The 25,678-nt window shown below is 38.3% G+C and overlaps 1 protein-coding gene across 1 annotated transcript in view; it reads right to left on the bottom strand.

The window, feature by feature from the left end:
- Positions 1–25,678, bottom strand: part of LOC124137067 (chromatin-remodeling ATPase INO80-like) — a 69,083-nt gene that overhangs the window by 39,721 nt on the left and 3,684 nt on the right. The window contains exons 2-25 of the mRNA XM_046503204.2: positions 24,539–24,692; positions 23,962–24,062; positions 23,446–23,513; positions 22,159–22,290; positions 16,813–16,945; positions 16,591–16,643; positions 15,727–15,882; positions 13,594–13,647; positions 13,225–13,428; positions 11,059–11,239; positions 10,674–10,741; positions 9,787–9,835; positions 9,489–9,583; positions 8,251–8,364; positions 7,715–7,810; positions 7,356–7,558; positions 6,959–7,043; positions 6,527–6,644; positions 5,714–5,799; positions 5,138–5,305; positions 3,500–3,599; positions 2,701–2,808; positions 1,381–1,471; positions 3–80 (exon numbers count right to left, since the gene is read on the bottom strand). Coding sequence (XP_046359160.1) covers positions 3–80; positions 1,381–1,471; positions 2,701–2,808; positions 3,500–3,599; positions 5,138–5,305; positions 5,714–5,799; positions 6,527–6,644; positions 6,959–7,043; positions 7,356–7,558; positions 7,715–7,810; positions 8,251–8,364; positions 9,489–9,583; positions 9,787–9,835; positions 10,674–10,741; positions 11,059–11,239; positions 13,225–13,428; positions 13,594–13,647; positions 15,727–15,882; positions 16,591–16,643; positions 16,813–16,945; positions 22,159–22,290; positions 23,446–23,513; positions 23,962–24,062; positions 24,539–24,681 — 2,684 coding nt within the window. The 5' untranslated portion in view covers positions 24,682–24,692. The remainder of the gene's footprint in view (positions 1–2; positions 81–1,380; positions 1,472–2,700; positions 2,809–3,499; positions 3,600–5,137; positions 5,306–5,713; positions 5,800–6,526; positions 6,645–6,958; positions 7,044–7,355; positions 7,559–7,714; positions 7,811–8,250; positions 8,365–9,488; positions 9,584–9,786; positions 9,836–10,673; positions 10,742–11,058; positions 11,240–13,224; positions 13,429–13,593; positions 13,648–15,726; positions 15,883–16,590; positions 16,644–16,812; positions 16,946–22,158; positions 22,291–23,445; positions 23,514–23,961; positions 24,063–24,538; positions 24,693–25,678) is intronic.

Below are 25,678 nucleotides of genomic sequence, written 5' to 3'. Positions count from 1 at the left end.
ACCTGCCATTCTCGTGGCTCCAGTTGTCATAGTGGTGTATCCTATAAGCCTCTTTCAACCATAGGAAAACAGCTAACCACCTGCATGTAACATGTCACAAAATATAATAATGTACTTTTTTTATTCTAGAGAGGATACAGAAATTATCACAATTACAAAATATTTTGATACTATAAATATTTATTTATCATTCAATATGTGTTGTGTTGTGTTGTGTGTGTGTGTGTGTGTGTGTGTGTGTGTGTTGTGTGTGTGTGTGTGTGGTGTGTGTGTGTGTGTGTGTGTGTGTGTGTGTGTGTGTGTGTGTGTGTGTGTGTGTGTGTGTGTGTGTGTGTGGTGTGGGTGGTGCGGTGCGTTGCGTGGCGTGGTGTGGTGTGTGTGGTTGTATGAAGGGGGTGTATATATAGTCTTTATTCATTATGTATTGTAGGCCACAGGCCCATTATACATGACAGAGTATACAGTGAGAGAGAAACATTATAATACAAAGGTAAATTTTCCGTGATTTACACAAGACGTAGTTTCATTGCTTTGTAAATGACTACGGATAGATTTTGAATGATTAATACATTAATTGATGCCATTAAAATATTAAACGTATGTATGGAGGGGTACAGGTAAAACCTTTTGGGTATATATTTTGATTGCAAGCTAGACACAACCTTTCAGATTTTAACTCTTTTTTATACCTCCCAGTCTCAATTCGGAGCTGGTGGGAACAGCATCTCAATTGCGCAAGGGCACGTCTATATTTAAAAATTGCTAATTCTTTTAAATATGTTTCTAAGCCGAAATTTGTTTTGAATAAACTGTAAAGAGTTGATTTTGAGCTTGATGAAAGAGCTGATTGCCAGTTTTGTTCATAAGATAATTTTAGACGGAGTATAAATTCAGACAGAAAGCTGGAGTTATTACTTATAAATTGTTGTTCCCATATGAAACCAAAACCAGTAGAGAATAGGATGTGTTTTACTTTTGATGCCCAGTTAGTTTTACCATTACTACAGTCTAACAATAATAAGTTATACCATTTCTTTACCAAACCTGATTCAGGCATATTAATTATTTTCCATCAATACTTAACGGGGGTAAAATTGTCACATATTTGTATCTACTGAAATAATCAGTTATTCTTAAACAAATAAAATATATTCATGACCCTATGATACTTCAACAGGTCTTCCACAATGAATCGAATCCCCCACTGATGGGGGCCTATGCTGTTTTATTTTAGAAATCGCGTGATACATAGAATTTGATTATTGTGGAAAGGCATCAAATTCGAAAAGTTAGTCTATTTCTTGTGAACGGGTGTACATTTGACAGATTTTTGTTACACACTGCAAGTTTTCTTCTCTAAGGCTTGTCAATGCTGCCTACCTGACCAACAGCCCTCCCATGTAAGCTGTCAGCTCTGCTGGGGATGTGTTGATGAAGCGGAGAAATGAGAAACAACTATGTACATGCGAACCTGCAATGTACAAAACAAAACATGTCACCAGCCACAGAACATGTCACAGGAAAGGGTATCAAAGAGTCTCGAGCCCCGTATACATAGCCCTGAAATATGGTTGTGAACTTAACTATTTTTCAACATGGTCCCCTTGCAGTTGAAAAAACTTGCTCTCTCTCACTCTCTCTCCGGACTAATGCTGATTTTTCTCGTGCTAGCCTAATAAGAAATGATGCCACAGTTTAACAGTATACTGTCTCTAAGCTGACATGTCCTTGTTTTAGCCCCTTAATGCCATGTACCAGGCAGGGTACCAACAAGTACCATCTTTTACCATCTTTTTGTATGACACGGCTGGGAATCAAACAACCCACACCCTTCTGCTTTTCGAGTGGACACTCTACCACTAGACCAGGGAGGCGGTCAGGTGTAGAAAGAAACCTCTGTGTCGCCATTATATCTGGTCAACAGGGCAATAGAAGTGGCCTTCATTTTGTCAAGATAGCATTTTAGGAACCCATCGGGAACAAACCATTGACATATGTCGGTGTTCACAAAGGACTGTTTCTATTGACCCACGCAAGAAGCCTGTGGTCATGGAGTGTAATGTGCCTAATGTTGAGTACCAGGTTGTGCACAACATCAAATGTTTTCTTTTTTTGGTGCTGGTGGTGGGTCAACCAGCGAGGGGACATCTTCCAAACTCTCGCCACGTTGAAATTCCTTCACACAACACTTAGTTGTGGCATATGGTGGGGAAGCTTCCACATAAACAGCATGTAACTGTTCATCAATATTCTTTGGTGAATGACACTCAAAGGAAGGTTTTGTGACTGCCTCATTTCCATGCTAAGGAATAGGGCACCCCTTGGTCAAAGTCAATTATCAGTAAGTCACTGGCCTGAAGGGAGCCAAATTGTGCCAGATGATTGAATTAACACAGGTCAATACTAATATATATGACACGTAAGCACAACAACAACAACCTAGATATGCCAGGCTCAAAACTTTCTGATCCCCCCTCATATTTGCATCTTCCCTTTGAAATAATTTTTTCATCTTGAGCACGAAAAGAGTTTTTCTTTTCTCAGCCAATTGTTTTCATTGTTTTTCAGATTAAATTGGCAAAATTGTTTAATTTCAATATCAAATGACAGTTGAAAACTAAAGCATCAACACTTTCAACAGTTTTAATTTGAAATTGAATGTAACATTAATTTAGCACCATAATAAGGAAGTAGACTTACTGGAATGAGACTGGGGGAAGAGTGAATGATGGATGTGTTCAGATGAAAATATGTACATCAAGTTATACAAAACTTTGGCCTTGCTTGGCTGAGCACTTTCAAGAATACCTGTAAACAAAGGAACAGGGATTATCATCACTGAGAAGTATTTTTTAAAGAGTGAGTGAGTATGGTTTTACGCCGCTTTTAGCAATATTCCAGCAATATTCCAGCAAGGGACACCGGGAAATGGGCCTCACACATTGTACCCACATGGGGAATTGACACTTGGCTACCCCACCACCCCAATTTTCAAAGCGGAAACAAAGGGTATAAAAGCAAGTTTGAGATATGAGAATCATTTAACATGATCAGGTGTCCAATGTCAAGGAAGCCATTGTTCCTTTAGTTGGATGGTTGGTTGGTTGGTTTGTTGTTAAAGCCGCACTCAGCAATATTACAGCTATATGACGGCGGTCTGTAAATAATCGAGTCTGGACCAGACAATCCAGTGATTAATATCATGAGCATCGATCCACGTAATTGGGATACGATGACATGCATCAACCAAGTCAGCGAGCCTGACCACCCGATCCTGTAAGTTGCCTTTTACAACAAGCATAGTCACCTTTTACGGCAAGCATGGGTTGCTGAAGACCTATTCTACCCCGGAATCTTCACGGGTCTGTTCCTTTAGTGACTGCTGAGATAAAACTCCCTCAATGTAGCATCCCCTTGACAAATGTTATGCCTAACTCTTTATTACCATGGAGTATTTAATGAAATTTATTGGAGGTAATAAGTGTACACGTTTCCTTACCTTCACGGTAGATAAGTTTTGGCACCGTATATGGCTCTAGAGCCATGTAGAATGGGGACTTAGGTTCTCGCCTTTCAAATAGGTCAGGATGATTGCAAACCTACAAGAAAGCAAAACCTGAAAGTGAGTGAGGTAATATAATCTAATGAATATCAATTTTAACACTGAAAAGCTATATTCCAACATTATCACATAGGATCTGCTAACTACATTTAAGTATCAGGAAACAATCCCTAAAGGCTGAACAATCATCATCATTACTGCACAAGAACATCAATTGGTCACCAACAGAATTGTAATTATTCTTTTCAAAGACAAACATTTCCAAAGATGCATCTGATAAGATTAGCAAGTGAGTTGACACATAAAAGGACAAACAAAACAACATCGCAAAAACCAACTCAAGTATCTTTCAGTAGCTAGAGAGGGCACGGGTGGCCCAGTCGTCTAAGGCGCCGTAACTTGTTGTGCAGAATTGCCTCTCTTTGGCACGCCAGAAACCTATGATGGTGGGTTCGAATCCCGGTTCGCCCTGATTATGTTTCTAGGTTTGTCAGCACCTTAACTATGCTCATGGGTTTCACCGAAGTGGTAAACCTCTAAGACCTGCATCACTTTGGGCTTTCCTCCCACATTTAGCTGACACGCCATGATATAACTGGAATACTGTTAACAGCGGCGTTAAACACAACTCACTCACTCACTCCAGTAGCTAGAAGATTTAACATATTAGGAACACATAATAAGGATCCAATAATACAAATTATTGTACCACTTATAGTAACAATATAGTAACAATTTTAATGACCAATGAAATGCTCTCATAAAGTTTTGTGTCAATCGAGAGAATGTACAGTATACATATTGTCCTGTTTTCGATCAGAGCTTTCAGCATCATTTATGCCTTTATAATTCATGACACAAGACAATTATCGTCCGATCACAGGTTTTCGGACATCTGATAATCATATGTTTTCTATCACGAATACATGCACTATGACGAAGGCAGTGGCGTTACAGAGAAATTGTAAATACTCAGAGTATGGCTTGTTTTTAAGATAAAGTTGTCCTTTATAAGTGAATGAGATATTTTACAGTTGTTCATGTGATTAGCGAGAAAACTATGAATGTTTCTTCAGCCCTGTAACACGGGGATATATGTTGTATTAATGTCATGTCAAGTAAGTACAAGGTACGTTTTTTTCAATATGCTTCAACATGGGGAAAGGGTCAGACATTACACGCTTGTGACAGTTCTCCTTGTGTCTGGGGGTTAGGGGGTAAAGTTTATGGCAATATTGCTCCCAGACCCGGCAGGTAGCCGGGTGCGAGAAAGCTATGCCCGATATTTTAAAAGTAATGATTTAACTTCAAAATTTTACTGCTTCCGCCATCTTTGTTTATTTGACTTATTGACTTTTGCCATTGACTTATTACATTTCTTAGGTCCAAGTCATTGACCTGTATGCAGCCTTTTGTGTCAAAATCACTGACTATGACACACAATCAACCAAGTCACTGTGTCTGACCAATCATTACATTAAGTCGACCCCTATGACATGCATAGGTGGTAAATTCTAACACAGAATCTCCACAGGTATCTATTGTAGACCAAGGCTTAACATATAGCCAACAGACCTTCCTGAACTGCATGACGAGGTTCATGAGACTGCTGGTGGTGGACTGAGCCTGGGAGGTGTTGGACGTGGCACTGTTGATGAGGTCCTCAATGGAAATCTTGTTCTTCACAGCCTGGTACAGGAACTTCTGCCGTGATGTCAGAGGGCAGTACACCAACACCTCAATCTGCAACAAACATGTCACGTGTGTACCTGTTATGTTGATGGACGGGTTTTGTGTTTAAACATACACTTTTAAAGTTCTCACTCTTTGCTTGAAAAGATTCAAACTGACACGAGCAAAGTGTCTTTCCGTTCTAATAGTTTTTTCAGTGATTAATGTCTGAAAAACCATTGGTCATGAATTGTAAATTTCTCATTAATATCCAATACTCTCAATTACATATATCAATATACGAAATCCTGAGTGAGTCAATTTTATTTCGCCCTAGTAAGCTCAGCAAATAAACGTTCTCAAATTAACATTAAAATCTGGTGGAAATGATGTAAAGTTTGGGCTAGTAGGCTCAAGTGTGTGAATGATACACTGTTGTACTTCCTACGCTACAAACCACACAGAAGGATGCAATGTTACCTTGTCTGACAGTTCATTCTCTACATCTTTCTTGACTCTCCTCAACATAAAAGGTTTGAGGATCATGTGGAGTCTTCCAAGTTGATCTGCAATAAAGGACCAATGAACATTGAAGTGTGTGCAAAATGCAAGTCCAAAGAATGGTGAAAACTGTTGATGTGAAAATGAACGAAATGTGTAGGAAAAATATGCTATCAAAATATATGAAAATGTACATGAAACGTTCTAAATCTTAAACGACACAAGTCTAAGGATAAAAAGCAGTCCTAGCAAGTATATATAAGTCATTAAAAGAACTGTTTATCTGCTAACCCAATTTTTCTGATGAAAATATATCTATTAGTTAATTAGTACCATGTTTTAGAAATACCCATGTCTTTAAGTACAATATCCAAGCCCATACTGGAAATGGGGCACTATACACTGGAGGCAGTAGAGGCAGTAGAGGCAGTAGAGGCAGTAGAGGCAGTAGAGACTATGATGTACAAATAATTTTACAGGCAATTTCTACCCAAACTGATGCGTTAATATTATTTGGTTGGTTTGTTGCTTTACGCCACACTCAGAAATATTCCAGCTATACGACGGCAGTCTGTAAATAATCAAGTCTGGATCAGACAATCCAGTGATTGATATCATGAGCATCCCTTCCCACAGTTGGGATCGATGACATGCTTCAACCAAGTCAGTGAGCCTGACCACCTGATCCCGTTAGTCGCCTCTTACGACAAGCATGGGTTGCTGAAGACCCATTCTACCCAGAATCTTCACGGGTCGCATGAATATTAATATCCCTTATCATCTGTGACCTACCTGCATCAATTCCTGACTGTTTCTCTGCATGACTCTCAATGTCTTTGGAGAACCATTCATTGAACTCATCATGCGAGTCAAACAATGTCGGCATGATGAAATGCAACAAGGCCCACAACTGCAATAGAAATTAATTAATTAAAGTCTCTTGAGGTGTCAAATATTTCGTATATTAAGGAAGAGTCTGAGGTCTGTCTTATTTTAGAAGAATCTTTCTAATTTGGTATGGATTATCTGCTGTTGACCACTCAAGTGCAACCCAATAATGTGAGTATTGTGATGACAAACCAAAGATAAATCAGGGATAATCTGGGAACTGAACACACAGTCAGTGCATCCTGCTTAAGGGATGCATCTTGGCAAAGAGAATAGAGGCACTGGGACCTCTAGTGCCTCTCAATGTCATTAAATGTCTGTAAGTTGCATGTTTACCTCTGCCATACTGTTCTGGATAGGGGTCCCTGTAAGCAGCAGCCTGTTCCGACAGTTGAATCCAAGCAGAATCTTCCATCGAACACTAAACAAGAAGAAATATTCAGAATGTAACTGGATATTTGTTAAAGTCTGCCACTAAAAGGTAAGTAAATGTGTACAGTTATTACCTACTATCAATTTCATCAAAGACTCCATGTTATAATGAGACAAAAGAAGCTTATTATTTAGCAAGGGGAGATAACGTAAAGGTATCTCGATGAGGCTACATTGAGGGGGCTATATTACGATTAGGATATTTTCTGATTACTTTCTTTGTCATAAAATTTCAGTGGCTTTTTGGAAAACTGAGGCGTACATTGTTTGGAATAATGACTGTCATGTGCCTGAGCCTCACCTTGAGCTACTTTTCAAGGCCTGAGCTTCATCTAGGATCATATATTGCCACTTGATTCTCTGGAAATACTTGACGTCCTGAATGACCAGCTGGTAGCTGGTGATCACCACATGGAACGATGCATCTTCTGTGTGAAGGCTACGCTGGTCCCAGAACTTGCGTAGAATCCGTCGGTCCTGAGCATTGCCCCAATATGGGACAACCTGCAAGTTCAAGAATCACTTTAAAGTACAAGTGTAGAGTGGTAAATATAGTCGAAATATGTCACATTTGCTAAAATGATGATCTAACAGTTTGAAATGACACTTCTTTAATTGAGAGGTGATGGAGAAATGATGCAGGAATCTCATCATACCTACCTTGAACTTGGAGACAAATCTGGCACACTCCTGCTGCCAGTTGTGTAGTGTAGATGCCGGAGCTATGATGAGGAAGGGCCCCCATATTGACTGAAACTACAAAACAAAATACACAAGTGAGATTCTGTGTGTGACCTAAAAAGGAACATCAGATCTCCAACTGAGAAACATCAGCCCTGTTATCAAGGAAACCAAAGACTTCACTGTCTATCTATAGATGTCTAACTGGCGCACAAAGAGGCCTGGGCCCTGTTCCACAAAGCAATCTTAGAGCTAAGGTGATTGTAACTCCCATACTTTAACATAGACCTATGACAATCGTAGAGCTAAGATCGCTCTGTGAAACGGGGCCAAGTACTATAAGAGCATTTGTTAAAATAGATGAATAAGCAACAACTCAGATTTCTCAAATCAGAAAAAGTTCTCATGATTTTGTTTCTTGAGCATAACTCAAGTTCTGTTAAATTTTGTGGTATTGCTACAATCGCTTTGTGGAACGGAGCCCTTCATTACATCAGATATAACTGTTGACATACCTCTGCCAAATGTGCCAGGAATGCTATACTCTGAACTGTCTTTCCCAGTCCCATCTCATCAGCCAGGATCCCGTTGATACCCTGGTTGTACAAGGTAGCCAGCCAGTTCATACCCTGAAATCAGCGATGGTTGGAATGTCCATGGTAACAGAGTTTTACATGATGGGGAAATGTGTGTCCAGTACACGCAAATGTCTAAAATGGTCTAGAATATATCGCATCCCAAGGGACGCACAGTAATATTCACTGTACCACATTCTTGACAAGAAATTTGAACGTTTTGTAATTAAAGTAATTATCAAATCTTACCAAGGATATAAATTGAACCTAGTAAGTCTATAAGCCCGAATAGTGACAACATACAGAAACATGTAATCCTCCAAATGTTTGAAATTCTATCATTAGTGGAAAATGCCTAGGGTAGCAGATTCAGTGCTAATTTCTATCCCTGCTTACCGTACACTCTACCATTTCATTTCTTTTCAGGACCCTTATATCTCCAGTGAGGACCCTTGAAACTAATTATTGGTGATACCACTGACCCCTAGTTTTTTAGGTCACGTTTTATTAGGGCTGCAACGAATACACTGAGGCGAATACGATTCATGTCACGAATATAGGGTAACGAATACGAATATCAATTCCCAATTACAATAACAAGTCAGCAGTTTATGTAGTATTTATTATATTCAGTGAAACAATAACATCATAATTTATTTGACATGGTTTGTTAATTATTACTAAATTATACATTGCACTTATCCAGGTACTAGTATCTGCTCAAATGCGACAATGACCAGTGAAAACAATACTATCATATTAAATATTATCAGAGTGTTGTTATTGAAAGAAATCTATGCATATAATATGTTGTTATGGATATTTTTAGTTACAGGGTATGTAAATATACATGATAGCATATTCATAAATATTCAATTCGAGTGGCCATGAATAACGAATTCAATTCATGAACGGTTACGGTTCGATTCACCGAATACGCGAGTGAATCCTAACAGCCCTAGGTAAAACCCTGTGGAAATACAGCGACAATGGTGATATCAACAGAATTTTTAGATTTAACAATACCAAAATACACAAACATCAAATTCACACAAATATTTGTTTTTGAAAGCACTGACATACCAGGCATTGTTGATGTAACTGCATGGGTGAACTTAATTACTTCATATATTTTAATAACTTTACTTTCAACAACTAATCGCTTCATTTCAACACACCTTCAGCTGGTAGCCTTTCAGTGTGCCCTGAAATATACTGGGCTGTGGTCTCTCTTCTTCACTGGCCAAGACAGGGTTGGCAAGACTAGAACCCACTGAAAGACATGCACAAATTGGACCTTACATGCATTTGTATGCATACATAAAAATCGGAAACCATAATTTTTCAAACATAAATTAGAAATTGAATAACTTTCTTTAAACTGTTCTGTGAGTCTGTGAAAGTAAACTATGCTAATGTTTAGTAGTTGTTTAGAAGAACAAAATCAAAACATTATGAAATTCAAAAATGACTTACACAACTCATTGCCATTGGTTTTGCTCAGCCTGTCATCAAATGATGAGGTCTGTAGAATATAAAACAGGGAATGTTAAAACACACTTGACCAATTCTTGTACTTGACTAATTATAAAGACAATCTTTACACAGGACTATTTTAATTATTGTGTAAGTATCAGAGACATCAATATTTGAAAAGCATAAACTGTTGCAATATTGCATTAACACATTCATCCTGTCATAGTGAATGAGTGAATATACTACTTCAGCAAGATTCAAGAAATAACATCAATTACTAACAATAGGCTTCACATGTTGCAGTGATTTCGGAACCGTAATGTTGGTTTGACTGATTCAGTGAAAAGCTCTGCTGGTCTTTCATCAGATGAGCTCCTGGGCCCACTTGCACAAAGCGATCTTAGAGGTGAGGTGAGGTGAAATGGGGTTTAACGTCGCGTCCAAGATAATTGCACTTATATAGCGACATGCATGTACGTGTGTGTGTTTGTGTGGCTGCTTGTACTAGTCCGGACTCATGCCGATTTATAGTGCTAGCCCACTGAGATACCATGCCGCAGTTTAACATGAATACCCCACTCAGACACAGTATACGGACTCCGAGCCGACCAGTCCTTGTTTTAGCCCCTAAATGCTGAGCGCCAAACAGGGTAACAACAAGTACCATCTTTTAACGTCTTTTGGTATGACGCGGCCGGGGATCGAACCCCGGACCTTCCGCTCTCTGGGCGTACGCTCTACCACTAGACCACGGAGGCGGTCCGATCTTAGAGCTAAGACTATTGTAAGCCTATGTTAAAGTATGGGAGTCTTAGCTATCATCTTAGCGCTAAGATCGCTTTGTGCAAGTGGGACCTGGTAATTAATTAAGTGTTCTGTTTATGTACCTTAGATTTATGAACTTGGAATGCTTGCTCAGCATTACATAGAGCTATCCTCTTCATTTCTTCACTATCTGGAAAATTGTTGGGATAATAGCTATATAAAAAGTGATGCATATAGAAAATCACATACTGTACAGACTTGACTGGAATATATAAAACATCCAAACCTCTAAAAAACACCATTAATTTGGTCTCATTCATAATGCATCAACTGCCACACTGCCTCTTCTATAAATACTGAAACTGTAGTGCAATGTATTAACATTTCATAACCTTATGGACTGTAGTAACTCAGGACAAGACTTATATTTTGTATGGGCGATTTCAGTGAAACATTAAAGCAATGCATTATTCTTAGATACACGGTTGTGACCAATGATGTACTTGCCATAGTCGTCATCCAAACTTGATAATTCACACTGTCTAATCACCATCTCGCTATCTTCCAGCTGATTCAGAATCTTTTCCTTTGCTGCTTCAGAGTCACCAATCAACTTCCGGGCCATAAAATGCGCATACAATTCTGTTTGTGTGATCAGGAAATTCAACTTCCGCTGCTGACGTCTTGCCTAAAACCAAAGTGCAAACAAACTTAGATCAGATCCTGCTCCAGATGACCTAGACAATGTGCTTAAAAAGGAACAAAGTCAGGGGGAATAGCCAGAAATTCTAAATGACTAAATAAAATAAAATACCATTGTCTTTACCTGAAGATCTTAAACTTTCCCTTTCAACTGGCAATCTTTTATAACAATCATGAGATAAATATGGCTTGGAATGTGGTAAACCATCAACTGTAAAGAGCCACAGTAATAGATTCTAGCTGTACGATATTGATGACTGTAAACTCAGTCTTCTTACAGCTGATAGCTGTAAACAGTGTTTCAGTTATATCAGTGAGTGTCAGTTTAACATGGAAAGTAATGTAGGTCATGGAATTCAAGGACCCGTGAAGACCCAGGGTAGAATCCGCCTTCAGCAACGCATGCTTGCCATAAAAGTCGACGTCGCTTGTTGTAAGAGGCGACTAACAGGATCGGGTGGTCAGGCTTGCTGACTTGGTTGATGGATGTCATCGTATCCAAACTGCGTGGATCAATGCTCATGTCAATCACTCCATTATCTGGGCCCAGACTGGATTATTTCCAGACCAGCCATCATATAGCTGGAATATTGCTGAGTGCAGCGTTAAACAAACAAACAAACATGGAATCCAAGATAAATCCTTGCTAAGGGACACAACTCTGCCCTGCAAAATGTGGGAGTGAGTGAGTGAATATGGTTTTACTCCGCTTTTAGCAACATTCCAGACATATCACGGCAGGGCACACCAGAAATGGGCTTCACACAAAGTACCCATATTTGGAATCGAACCCGGGTCTTCAGCGTGAAGAGCAAACGCTTTAACCACTAGGCTACCCGGCCATCCCTGCAAAATGTGGTGCCTAGGACCACCATTCGTGACCAACTCGTGTTATTCTGTGACAAGCCGAATAGCGACTCTTTTGCAACCAGGTTCTGTCTTAGCGCAAACGGGCATACCTGAAATAATTGTTGCGTTATGGTTCGCATATATTTCCCCATATAATATATATATATACATTTCAGATGCAATTTAAAGCACATCTGGACATTCAAAATTATACAGTATGATTGAACACATTAAACTGTGCCTTTGGTATATTTTTAGATGCAAGACATACGTAAATTCAAAATATATTTCTGAGGGATTCTTTGACGAGGAACTTGAAATCATATATGCATTCTGATTGGTTTGTCGTATTTTCGCACATAACATTCATCGATAGGGGGACGAGTGAGTCTTCTTGAAGGTTACAGAAAGAGGCGAGTGGTGACGAATGCTAGGACCACTTGACCACCACTGGAACACCACTGCCTCTACATACAGCTAGAGATTGTATGGAATTCACAGTCAATCATGTTAAAATTCAGTAAGTCATACAGCCATAACACAAACAATCAGTCAGGTGGACCATTGTAACCATTTGATGCTGACATATTTTGCCCTACTGAAAAGCATGGTGTTCTCTGATCCAGAGCATCAAAAGGGTCCCCTTTTAAAATGAAATGGTTAAATACTCTGGAACAGACAGCTCCACTGGACAAGGGTAATGATGTCCCATACTTTCAACATCTTAACCACCTGGGTTTTTTAAAGCACTGAAATACCAGGCATCGTTGATGTAACTGCATGGGTGAACTTAATTACTTTATATATTTTAACAACTTTCAACAATTAACCCACTTGAAAAAGCAATTGTAGCTCTACAACCACAGGCTTACGACAATGCAAGTGTTGAGATCACTTTGTGAAACGGGGCCCTGATTCCACACTTTTCGGCTCTAATGACAAGCATGGGTAACAAGGGACCTACTCAGCTCCATAATCCCTAGAGGTCCTCATTAACAGACAGACAGTCATCCATATCCACCACCATCCTTGCAAGCTTAGGGGTCCTCATTAAAAAATGAAATGCAACAGGAATGCTGCCAGAGAAGTGTTAGGATGCCCCATGTTATCCTCGTTACCCACCTCTCTTAGTTCCAGATCCATCTTCCTCTGTTCCAGAGCCTCCTTTTCAGCCTTCCGCCTATGCTCTTTCTCCACTTTGTCGAACCTCTTCCAGTACAGCAACATCTCCCGAGTGATGCGCCGGGCCCGCGATGGCGTCTCCTTCATCACCTTCTGAGACTGGATGGCTGCTCGGCGACATTCCTTCATACACTGCGTCGACACCTGGAGAGAAAATTCTTCAATAACACTTGCTTTCACTTAAAGAATTGCACCAGAGTTGCTTCAACTGTGTTAATGACTCTGGTATCTTGATATTATCTTTTAATCTTGTAGTGGAACTTGAAACCAAGCCACTTGAAAATTTGTAAATAAAACAGCATTCATTACCTTCTTCAACAGCGTAAGCATTTCTTTTCTTGCAGATGCTTTCTGCTTTTGAGCCTGAAATAATAATAATTTTACAAGTAATACCATTTGAACTATAATACAAAGACTAAACAACTATGTACGAACATAAATTTCACATAATAGGCTTCATAGGTCATGTTGTTTCAGAGGTAAACAAGGCAAAAAGTGAGCAGGGCTCACCAATACCACCGACCTTGACTCCAACATATTTATAAGTTCAAAATTTAAAAAAAACACCAATATTTTCTGAGAAAATCTACTTTACAAAATCAAACTTTGCACCGCACCTTTCCTTGAAGTATAAAAAGTGGTCCTGGAGTTTGAAAAGAATCCATGTAGTAGTTCTCAAGTTAAAGGTTGCACAAATGTTGAAGTAAAAAAATTGTTCTTAGTTCAAGACATGTAAAAATACATATTTTCTCAGAATCTCCATTTATCAAAATCAAACTTTCCAGTGCACCTCTTCTATTAGGATGGAAACTGTTACCTAAATCTGAAAAGATTTCATTTAGTAGTTTTCAAGTTATATGTCGCACAAATGTTTAAAGTCTGAGTGAAAAAATATATATGAAAAATAGCTGTAATTGAACTTTGTACTGCGCTTCTCCTATAAGAATTGAACCTGTAAACCCAATTCAAAAAGAATCTATGCTGTTCAGAGATAGAAACTAACTGTTTTAGTCCAATAGTCCTTATTATGATAACATATAGAACAAGAGCGCTCTGTGAGCACAACATCCCCCGCATGAATTTTTTAACGAGTTTATATTTTCATTGTATTTTATGAAACAACAACAGTAGATGGCACTACATTTGAAACAAATTGTGCAGAACATTTTGTTGGGAGTAATCCAGTCTGAATGCTAATGCCATAAGGATGTAGCTCACCTACAAAAGCCTTATACAAGGAAACTAACTATAGTTATAGTTATAGTTAGATATTGTGATATTCTCTGGAAACTGGAGGAGGAGTAGATTTCAATGAAGCTCCGTAAAACAGGGGCAGCAACTCTGTCAGAATTTGTCAAAATGAAACGGGACTGCGATATGCGCATCATCAACATGTCGACATCTTGTGTGTAGAGTGTAAGGGATATTCTCTGGAAACTGTAGGAGTTGATTTCACAAGCTTAGTACCCTCTCTCACAATTAGGCAAATGAAGCTCCGTAAAACAGGGGCAGCAACTCTGTCAAAATTAGTCGAAACGCCACGACATAATCCCCCTTCGGCCATTCTGGCCCAGCGGGGGATAAAAAGCCATTAATAAAGGCAAATTTCTACTTGTCCTTATGTTACCTAAACTATTCGGCAGTTTGGCAAGGACTATAAGGCTAGTGCCAATTTCTTATGCTTTCCAAGTTATAGGTAGCACACAAAAAAGTCCTTGGAAGGACTGAATTCCTTTGAAAACTATAAACCCTGCTCCCTTTTAGATCGGGGGTATAGAAATGCACTAGAACACTAGAACAAGCATGAAATACTCATTTCCCCCGCCAATATGACATGTCCAATTATGTGCAAGGCATGAAATATTGTATGCTTTTCAAGAACTGCTCTGGGAACGAGCACTACTGCAATTTTCAGTCTAAGTCAAAGTCATCGCCATGGAAACTCAAAAAAATTATTTTTTTTAAATCCCAAACTATCAAAAGGCACCAGTTAGAGCACTAGATCTATTTATGGGCCAAGTTTGGTTAAGATATCTCACATGGTTTTTAAGTTCTGGAAACAAAACGTGACAGACGGACAGCACTCATTCCAATATCCCCCTTCCACTTCGTGACGGGGGATAATAACAGGGTACGATAAGATCAAAGGTCATATAACTTGATCAAATATCAAAATAAATAAAAATATATTATTAAAAGTGACTGCAAAAAGAAGAAATGACATCAAATAATATTGTTGATGTGTAAGGAGACACAACATTCCATAGTTTGCAGTTAGGAGTGGACTCTCTTGCATTATATCACAATGTCTCATAAGATAAATCAAATTTTGAAACCTCAAACATAATTATATCAGTATAATTAGGACATGTCAAAATAAGAGTTTCCTTCTCAGACAAAAACACGAACATGAGCCTATTGGCTATTAGGATGCTAGGATACCTTTGGAATTTCTTTCTTTGCAATAGCTATCCATATTCTCTTTCTCTTGATGTCAGCCTGTTCTGGTGTGAGCTTCTTCTGCTTGCCGGACCGTTTGGCCATCCGCGACTGATGCATCAGCATCTCAAGAACAGCTGGGTCGATCTCACCAAGACTCTGAAACAGAAAATATAAGCACTTATTACTAATGATCGGCAAAGTTTTAGCCTGGTGTTGCCTACTCTTGCATTACACAACATACACATGGCCCTCAAAACGATACAGTTTTACTTGGTGGCAATGATTGTTTCCTTCCTGCAAATAAATCCTTGAAACTGTCCAATTAGATTTAAATATCAAAATGTCCTGTTTTTTAAACTGTCAGAAACCATTTTGTAAAGGGAGTTTACCATATTCTTGTATCATTTCACCCATATGCATGAACAAGCAGATCAAATAACCAGAAGCCCGATGTGAGTTCATGGACAGTTGTTTCTCATCACTGGTTTACTTTTAAGACACATCGGAATTATTAGTCTGCAAAACTTGCCAAAGAGTTGCCATTTTCCTAAGGCAGTTGTGTCTGACCACAAGAAAATCTTACTTGTCCTTCCTGAATTATCAAGTCTCAGACTTGGAGACTTTTTGTTAATTTCAAACCCTGATGCATACTTGCTTCTTAAATGATATTATTGGAGATATTGTGTAAGGAATTTTCCTTCCTTTTCTGGGATTTACGCTGCTGGGGTGAAACAATAGGGGCTGACTGTTGCAGGCATGAGTGCAGTTAGAAGTGACTATAAATATATTCAAATTTCTAACAAAACGCATCAAAATTCCATTTTAATCATTGTTTGTAGAGTGTGATACTGATATCAAACTCACCTCCAAATCTCCATTTTCTTGATCTTTCTCCCTCTTAAGCTTCTTTAGTTTGGCTTGAAAGATAAAAAATATAAATTGAAAAATCTTGACCAATCAAAATCTACACAACAGTCATCGTTGCTGGGCAGAGAAATAGACAAAATATCAATAAAAGTTACGATTGTAAGGAGGAGCTATATTTTGAATATTTAGAAATATAACATTTATTATCAATATTCTTACCTTTAACCTTCTTTTCCATTTTCTTCTGTTCCCTGGAGATCTTCTTCCTGGGCCCTGCAATAGCCTTGAAGTGTTCGGGGTACTTGTCATAGTTGGAGAGAAGCCCTGTGCTGTAATACTGGTACTGGTGCAGCTGAAGGAGGAGAGTATCACAGTCATAGATTCAACAGGGGCAGTGAGGTCGTCTAGTGGTTAAAGCGTTCCCTCATCACGCCGAAGACCCAGGTTCGATTCCCCACATGGGTACAATGTGTGAAGCCCATTTCTGGCGTCCCCTGCCGTGATATTGCTGGAATATCGCTAAAAGCCGTGTTAAACCATACTCACTCACTCACTCATAGATTCAACATGCAATGTGGCACCTGGTTCCCCAAATACCTATAAATGTTACACAAGGCAAACAGAGTTGAAATAGTATTTTGAGAAGTTTGGCTACAATAAATGATTAGATTTGTATCTATTTCTTTCAAATATGTGGGGCATCTTTTATAGGTTTTTAAAATGTCAAAAGAACCTGACTACATTAATTCTTGGCAGATATGATTCATTGTTGTTTAATTGCGCACTCAGCAGTATTTCAGCTATATGATATCAGCCTGTAAATAACCAAGTTTGGACCAGACAATCCAGTGATTGATTCGGTGTACGATAGCAGGCCATCAACCCAGTCACCGAGTCTTACCACCCGATCATCCACTTGATCGCCTCTTATGACCAGCACAGATTGGGAGTAAAAAATGTTAATACTAATAGGCAGGCTGGTATGAAACCTGATAATTAATTTACTATGGTCTCAACTGTAGATTTAGGGCCTATTAAAGAAAGGATTTCATAAATCTGAATAAACCATATGACAGCAGTTTAACATCCACTAAGATAGAAAATGATCGGAAGACATCTGACATGAGGTGAGCATGGCTGATGGAAAAGGTTTGTGGCAGTGTGTGCCAAAAACTGTTGAGTCTACTAGCCCAAACATGGCTCTAAGCATCAGTTTCAGTGGACTGATCACACACACTGTTATTAGCTGAACTTACTTCCTGTGCCAAGGGTGTTAACTGACTATAAAAGTCCAGTCTCCACCGCTGCTGAACTATCTGGAATTATGGCTTAGGCTTAAAAGAATAAAATAATTGGTTCTCAGGCAATGGCTTTTGATAAAATAGTGACTACCACTGTGTGCATAAGACACACATACAATAAGCTTTGAATTTATTTCACAATGGGACGAAGTTATTTTTTTGGAAATGGCAATGAAAACAAAACAAGTGGCGGACTTTATGATGATGTGGGCGGTGCCTGAGTACCAAGACTATTATTTTTTTAGCCTTACTTTCATCAAAGATCTCATTCAATTTTGTCTTCATTCATTTCGGCAAAATCATGTATCAACTGGTTGGCAAATCCCATAAACTCACAATGAACTGGCCTTGAAATGAACTTTAGTCGTTGAGACACAAAGTCTTTGGTCTTCCTTTCACTGATATCCCGTTTGTAAACTGCAGTGCAGATTTCGGTCAATTGCAGGATTTGCAACACGTGGACTGCCAACTCGGCATCAACAGATATTTTCCAAATCTTTTCATGTTTATAATCTTTTGACAAGCATAGTTGCCTCACAGGTTGATCAAATGTAAGTGATATGAGAGGTGGAATCTGATTTTCAATGGGAGGGTCATAGAAGGGACAAAGAAGGGACATAACTCGTAATAGCCAATGGGGGCACTACGATCTAGACCAGAAAATAAAGCCTAGCTAGGCAAGGGTGGTAACTGGACTTTTAAAGTCAGTTAACTCCCTTGCCTCGGGAAGATGAACTTACTGGACCAAACAGAACTTCACTTGACCTAGGCTTCAGACTTGAGGCTGAAGTAACAGCCTGTTATAAGTGAAGGAATTATACCGAGATACAGCATCCTACTGCAATATGATGCAGTTGATTAAACAGTATCACAACACAAACTGCACCATGTTAATTTAAATTTCTTTACTGGAAATGACAAATCCCCCCCCGGACCCCACTAATTTGTAAGAACAATTCATCTGTGACTTTAAGTCCAACTTGATGAAAGAATTTCTTTCTTATCTGTCTGTCCGTATGCAAGAGTAGTTATTGAGCTAACAAAACAATACCATGGAATTGTTATTTGGCACTTTGTATTTCTATGTCAGTCAAAATCAATCGTGTTGCCATGGAAACAGAAAAATAAAAATTCTAAAAATACCCGAATAGCAAAAGGCACCAGTTGACAACCTGGTTTTTGTGTGTGCAGAGTTTCACGAAAGAGTACCAACTAGTCTTAGAGATATGGCCGGACAAACACACCATTATGAACAGGGTCAAAGTCAAACTTCTTGCCATGGAAACAGAAATAAAATAAATTCTACACACCCCTAAGTAGCAAAAGGCACAATTTGACAAACTGGTCTTTGTGTATGCAAAGTGTCATGAAAGAATACCTATTAGTTTTAGAGATGTGGTCCAGACAAAAACACCACACTGAACGAAATCAAAAAGTCTATTTTCTATTTTTTTTAAGTTCCTAAACAGCAAAAGGCATCACTTCAGCCCTTGATAATACATGTACAAGGTGTAGATGAAAAGTCTTTCACAGTTTTCAAGTTGTGCTCCAGAAACGACACCTTTCCCTCCTTTTTGAGACTAAGTCCAAATCGAGAAAAAGTAAAATGCAAAACTCTGCAAATAGATGGGGGGATAACAGATAAAACATGTGGGTTTAACATCTTCAAGCTTTTCGATGGTTGCATGTAAATAATAGAATGATAATCCAGTGATTGATATTGTTGGCTATTGGGACTCGACGTCATCAGGTTATCAACCAAGTCACGGAGTCTGACTACCCAATCCATTTAGTCTCAGCAAGTAGCATAGGTTTCTGTGGACCTATTGTAACCCACAATCCCCACAGGGAAGGATATCTTGACATATTGAGCATCTTGATGTGTATCATCATGGTCTATATCCATGATACTCAAGTTTTTACTCTGAGAGTGCAGTCCCTTAATTCTGTGAGACTGACATGACAAAAAATATGCTTTATGAAGCAGTTTCAGTATCACGGACAATACACCATCATTCAGAATTGAACCATAGCTGATTGTGTATACAGTCGTGCCTCGTTTATACGGACACTTGCGTCATTTCACAATTCGTCCGTATAAACGAATTTCAGTATAACTGAAACCAGCTTCTTACTGAAAGAGTTACTTCCCTTCAATTATGCAACTCATGACAGATGACAGAGCAAACAGATACATCCACTCAATCTTTATTCATACACGTTTCAAAAAGTCTGTCATGTAAGTTTGAACTGTCACCACTTGTCGATTTTCCTATGGTATGTCCAAATTCAGTGCCATAATGCTTACTGATGGTTTCTAAACTTGCTGACGGTTGTTTTTCTTTAAACAGAAAAATTTCCCTTTTTTTCGCGTGCTGTAACTGCGTGTCACTTACGTTTCGCTGGTTGACAGGCCATACTTACACAACTTTGACCTCTGACCTCCACAGACGCCATATTTATCGAAGGGGATTACATGTACAACAAGTATTTGTCACAGAAGTGACGAAATGTCCCCCGCCTGTATATACACCATAGTACCAAATATGAAGACAATCCAGTGTTTAGTTCTTGAGATATCGTGGCAACACCGTTTTCCAATTCCAAAAGCAGATTTACCTGCTGTGACCTTGAAAATGGGGTCAAGGTCACCAAAACCGACTGGTGTCTGCGGAGTCTGTATATACACCCTAGTACCAAATATGAAGACAATCCAGAGATTAGTTCTTGAGATATCACGGCAACACCGTTTTCCAACTCAAAAAGCAGATTTGCCTGCTGTGACCTTGAAAATGGGGTCAAGGTCACCAAAACCGACTGGTGTCTGCGGAGTCTGTATATACACCATAGTTCCAAATATGAAGACAATCCAGGGATTAGTTCTTGAGATATCGCGGCAACACCGTTTTCCAACTCCAAAAGCAGATATGCCTGCTGTGACCTTGAAAATGGGGTCAAGGTCACCAAAACCGACTGGTGTCTGCGGAGTCTGTATATACACCATAGTTCCAAATATGAAGACAATCCAGTGTTTAGTTCTTGAGATATCGCGGCAACAAACAGGTGGGACGTACGGACGGTCGTGAATACTATAAACAAGCTCGTCTCAAACGTAACTTAGTGTCACTTGGTTAATTGACTTCTCACGAATCAAAGGATTACCACCAGCGGAAGGATTACCACCAGCGGAAGTGTATTGTCCAGATAAGTGAGACAATTTTGTGTGCATTTCAGTGTTGTGTGTATGAAAATGACCGTCCGGATATACGGGTAAATTTATATAGTAATTAGTATAGTAATTGAATGAAAATCGTCCGGGAACCGAGGTTTCCGGATATCTGTAGTCCGTATAAGCAGGGAATGACTGTACAACACACTTAATTTCCTGGGGCCAATTGATCAAGTTCTTTAAAATGCTGCAAATTGCTGTGCAGAGTTGTGTCCCTTAGGCATATCAGAAACCTAAGATCATGGGTTTGAATCCCTAATTTACACAGATTAGCGTATCAGACGTAATATTAGAAGGCGATATTTGCTAATATATTGGCAAGTGAACAATCCCCATTATCACCCCTTCCCATTGCTCAATGTACACAAGACTTACTTATTCGTGTATAATACGCACCCGTGTGTTTTATGCACTCTTAATTATGGGCATTTAAATTCTTGAAAATATATCTGTCGTGTATAATACACACCGACTTTTCATTTGTATCATTTCAGGCTGTCAGCATAAACCACAAAATTTAAAATCTTTCATATCTGTTTTTTTTTTCTCACCAAAATTATATTCTGATAAGAGCCCCCTATTTCTAATTTTGAGAGCACCCTGGGCGCTTATTAAGTCGAATATGGTATGTGTCTTGATTTGATCTCACCAAAGTGGTAAGTGCCCAGTATCTGCAGACACGCAGTGATATCCCTGAAATACTGTTCAAAACTGCGTAAAACCAAACTCACTCAAGTCATTTATCAGTGACCTTCACATTGCATGTCTGCCAATCACATAGCAGAGTGTGAGTAAGTTTTTATACCAATGTTAGCAATATTCCAGTACAATCACAGCAGGGGCACACCAGCAATGATCACACACTAGAAACATCCCCAGGAGTCTATAACATGTGCAGTGAGCTGAAAAGAGTGGTGATGGTCAAATTCAATCCAAAGCATTAACAGCTTCATTTTCAAAGAGATGCATATTCTTTCAATGTTGCCATGGTTTCAGTCCAATAACTACAGACATTTTACACATGAGTGAACATACCCCAGTATCCTGGTAGAAATGCATCTGATGTTTCTTCTGGAATTTGTGGAATTTGAGCATGGACTGCAGCTCTTCTTGTGAGATTGTTCGGTCATCATCTTCGTCTGATGAGCTGTCGCTTAGCAGAATATTCTGGTAGAGAGAAGGAATTACAGAGTAATTTGACATCTCATAATGTTACATGAAAGATGTAAGTTTCAGTACAGAGCCAAGATAGAAATGAGTTATGACAGATATAAAAATAAAACCTTGTCTCATTTGAAAAACATATTCTCATTATAAAAACATATTTTCATTATTAACCAAAGTAGACACAATTTATGGATAACAACTTCTATAATTACTGTAGGTGACATTTCGGTATAGATCCTTATTTCGTTGTCAAGCACTAATAAATGATGAACATGGTACAGAATATACTTCGTCATCAGTCAACTTCCAAGTAATGCCTATCAAACAATTCATTATGAACATTCAGATATTCTCCCCTATCTTACCATCTTCCTTGGTGATACCATACATTATAGATCACCTTAAAAGCCAAATTGATTGATACATGGTATTTGATATATATTTTTCATTTTTGAGTACTTTGGTAACATACATTGGAATATAGAAAACAGAAGTACAAGAGAAATATTAAACACTGAAACATTGACTGTACATAAAACAATAGCCTAATGGAAGGAAGTAACCTATATATGTACCTACATGCATTGTTAATAACCCATCATTAACTGAAGACATCATAAATCACCATAATGAAATAACATCTCCGACTTGCTAAAATGCATGAGTCACTGACTTGTCAGTTTAAGAACCTGTTTGAACAGAATGGATCTGTTCCCTTTTAACATAATCTGTAAAGCCATTTGTTTCTAAGACACAACCAGCAATACCGGATGTCGGTAACCGTTGTACCTCTAAGATCACATATATACATATAAAAGATATTTTAAGATAAACAGATGTTTCTACCTCTTACCAAAAATTGATTGACTTTCACATAAACCACTTTTATATCTAATTCATCCCTAAACGTCATGAATGACTAGAATAGGATAATATGAGTGAATTACACAGATTGCTTGTCCTACATGGGGCCTGAAAGCTGCACTGTGACATGCTCCCTATCAAACTGGCACTTTCTGTGATGTGAGCAAAACATCTTTGTCAACAATGCACAAACACAGGGAAATTTACACTTGAATGTAAACACCCACTGTTTGTCACGCATACTTCCCATTGTACTCAGGGACCTGAGTGGGTCAAATATAAAGAACTTACTTTCAACCACTTACGACTCTTCTTCACTCTACTAAAGTTGTAGAGCCTAGTTTTATCTGCTCTTCTTTCTGCAATGAAAGATTTCAATGCCCTTAAAATTACTGGAGTAAAATATTTTTCAATTTGCATTTGAAAGGCAGTAAAAGTTATGTTTTAAAGTCCTATTTAGTTGCTCAACTTAAATGTATTTCAACCATACATCATTCCTCAAAATTCCTAAATTGACAGCATAGATATAGATTCTGAACATATCAAGTTTTTTCAAGCACAAACCCATAGTAATGTACATAACAGGATTGCCTTGGCATAAATATTCAGTTTTGACAAAGAGACAACTGAAATTCTATATTTTGTGCTTTGAAATTTCTTATGAAATGTGATTTTCAATTACTTTACAAGTAAAATGTCAGAAAAAGTCAAAATTGGAAACCAAAGTTATGTGTGCAACCATAATTGTGCTTCAGGAGTGTGTCCATGTAAACAACATGTGACTGATAATGTCCCACATCATCATACCATCTTTAGTGATTGTAATGCCATTGAGGATCTTGTTTCCTTCTCCGTCCTTTATACATGGCTTGAGAATATCGGTCTCTGCATCTGTATCAGTACCATCACTGGCAAAACAAAGAAGCGTAAAATACTACAAAACGAATATAAATGGACTATTCTGCTATGTGGAAGTGTTACACTGGACACGTTACTGTCATTATACACCTCATCCAAAAATCTACTTGTACAAAAAACTTTTCTGTGATATCGGAGAAATTCATATCATGAAGCTCACTCTTAAAACTTGGACAATATTGGAAATCACAAGTAAAATCATTATCAATCATCCCCATGTAGGAAATGGATCATGGTAAAATCCTTTGGGGTATTTTTCACCTCAAGTCACATAACACATTTAAAAAAAACAGATTTCTCAGCAAAAACAATTTCATCCAAAGAAATCCTGATTGATGAAAAATCAATCTATGAGATCTACTGATTAGACACATCTATTAAATATAGATAATAACATTCCAAATGCTGACATCCCTAATCACATCCAAATGCCAATAAGTCAATCCCTTCAAAGAATTACACATACCTTTCACCAATTGGTTCTGTTAGTAGGTTTTCTACATATGTGAGGAGTGGTGCGAGATTGAGAGAGCGCTCCAAACCCTGAACAGGTAAAGGTTTTGCCAGCTGTTGTCCATAGTTATGTTCCAAGGAGGCCTCCGAGGACATTGTGCATTGTCCTAAAACCAAGCAGAGTTCCAGTTTTTTAGTAAGTGAAGACAACTCTATATTTCTTCTTGGTAACTGCAGTCACTGAATGGAACCGTCTTCCCCATAAACTTAAAAAATTGGAAACTTTTTCTGTGTTCATAACTTTTCTTAAGATCCATCTCTTTAAGCTACCTTTCCCTTCCTAGCTAGTAAATTTTGTGCGCTTTGAGAATGCATTATGCGTGGAGTCATGCACTACTCCCTAAACAGCAAAAGCACCAGTTGACAACCCGGTCTTTGTGTGTGCAAAGTTTCATGAAAGAATACCTATTAGTTTTTGATATATGGTCTGGACAAACACACCACTATGAACAGAGCCAAAGTCAAACTTGTTGCAATGGAAACGGAAAAAATATAAACTCTACAAATCCTTTTTTAGCAAAAGGCACCAGTTGACAACCTTGTCTTTGTGTGTGCTAAATTTCATGAAAGAATACCTATTAGTTTTAGAGATATGGTCTGGATAAAATATGATTACAAAAAAATATACACGGACACGTTGATTACTAGGGCTGTTACGATTTACTTGTGTATTCAGTGAATCAAACCGTATTCATTCATGAATTGAATTCCTTATTCGTAGCCACTAGAATCGAATATTTATGAATATGCAATCATGTGCATTTACATACCCTGTACCTAAAAATATCCATAAAAACATATTATATGCATTGTTTTCTTAAAAAAGAACACTCTTATAATATTTAATTTGACAGTATTGTGATCACTGGTCATTGTCGCATTTGAGCAGATACTATTACCTAGATAAGTGCAGTATATGAGTGTTTAATATCTTTATAATTAACAAACCATGTCAAATAATTTATCATGTTATTGTTTCACTTAATATAACAAATAATACATCAACTCCTGACTTGTAATTGCATTCGTGAATTAATATTCGTATTCGTTACCCTATATTCGTGACCCTATATTCGTGATATAAATCATATTC

Source organism: Haliotis rufescens, unplaced genomic scaffold (genome assembly GCF_023055435.1).
Source record: "Haliotis rufescens isolate VD_foot unplaced genomic scaffold, xgHalRufe1.0.p SCAF_3, whole genome shotgun sequence".
NCBI lineage: Eukaryota > Metazoa > Mollusca > Gastropoda > Lepetellida > Haliotidae > Haliotis > Haliotis rufescens.
Note: the sequence above shows the minus strand (reverse complement) of the source record. Positions and strands in the feature narration are given on the sequence as shown.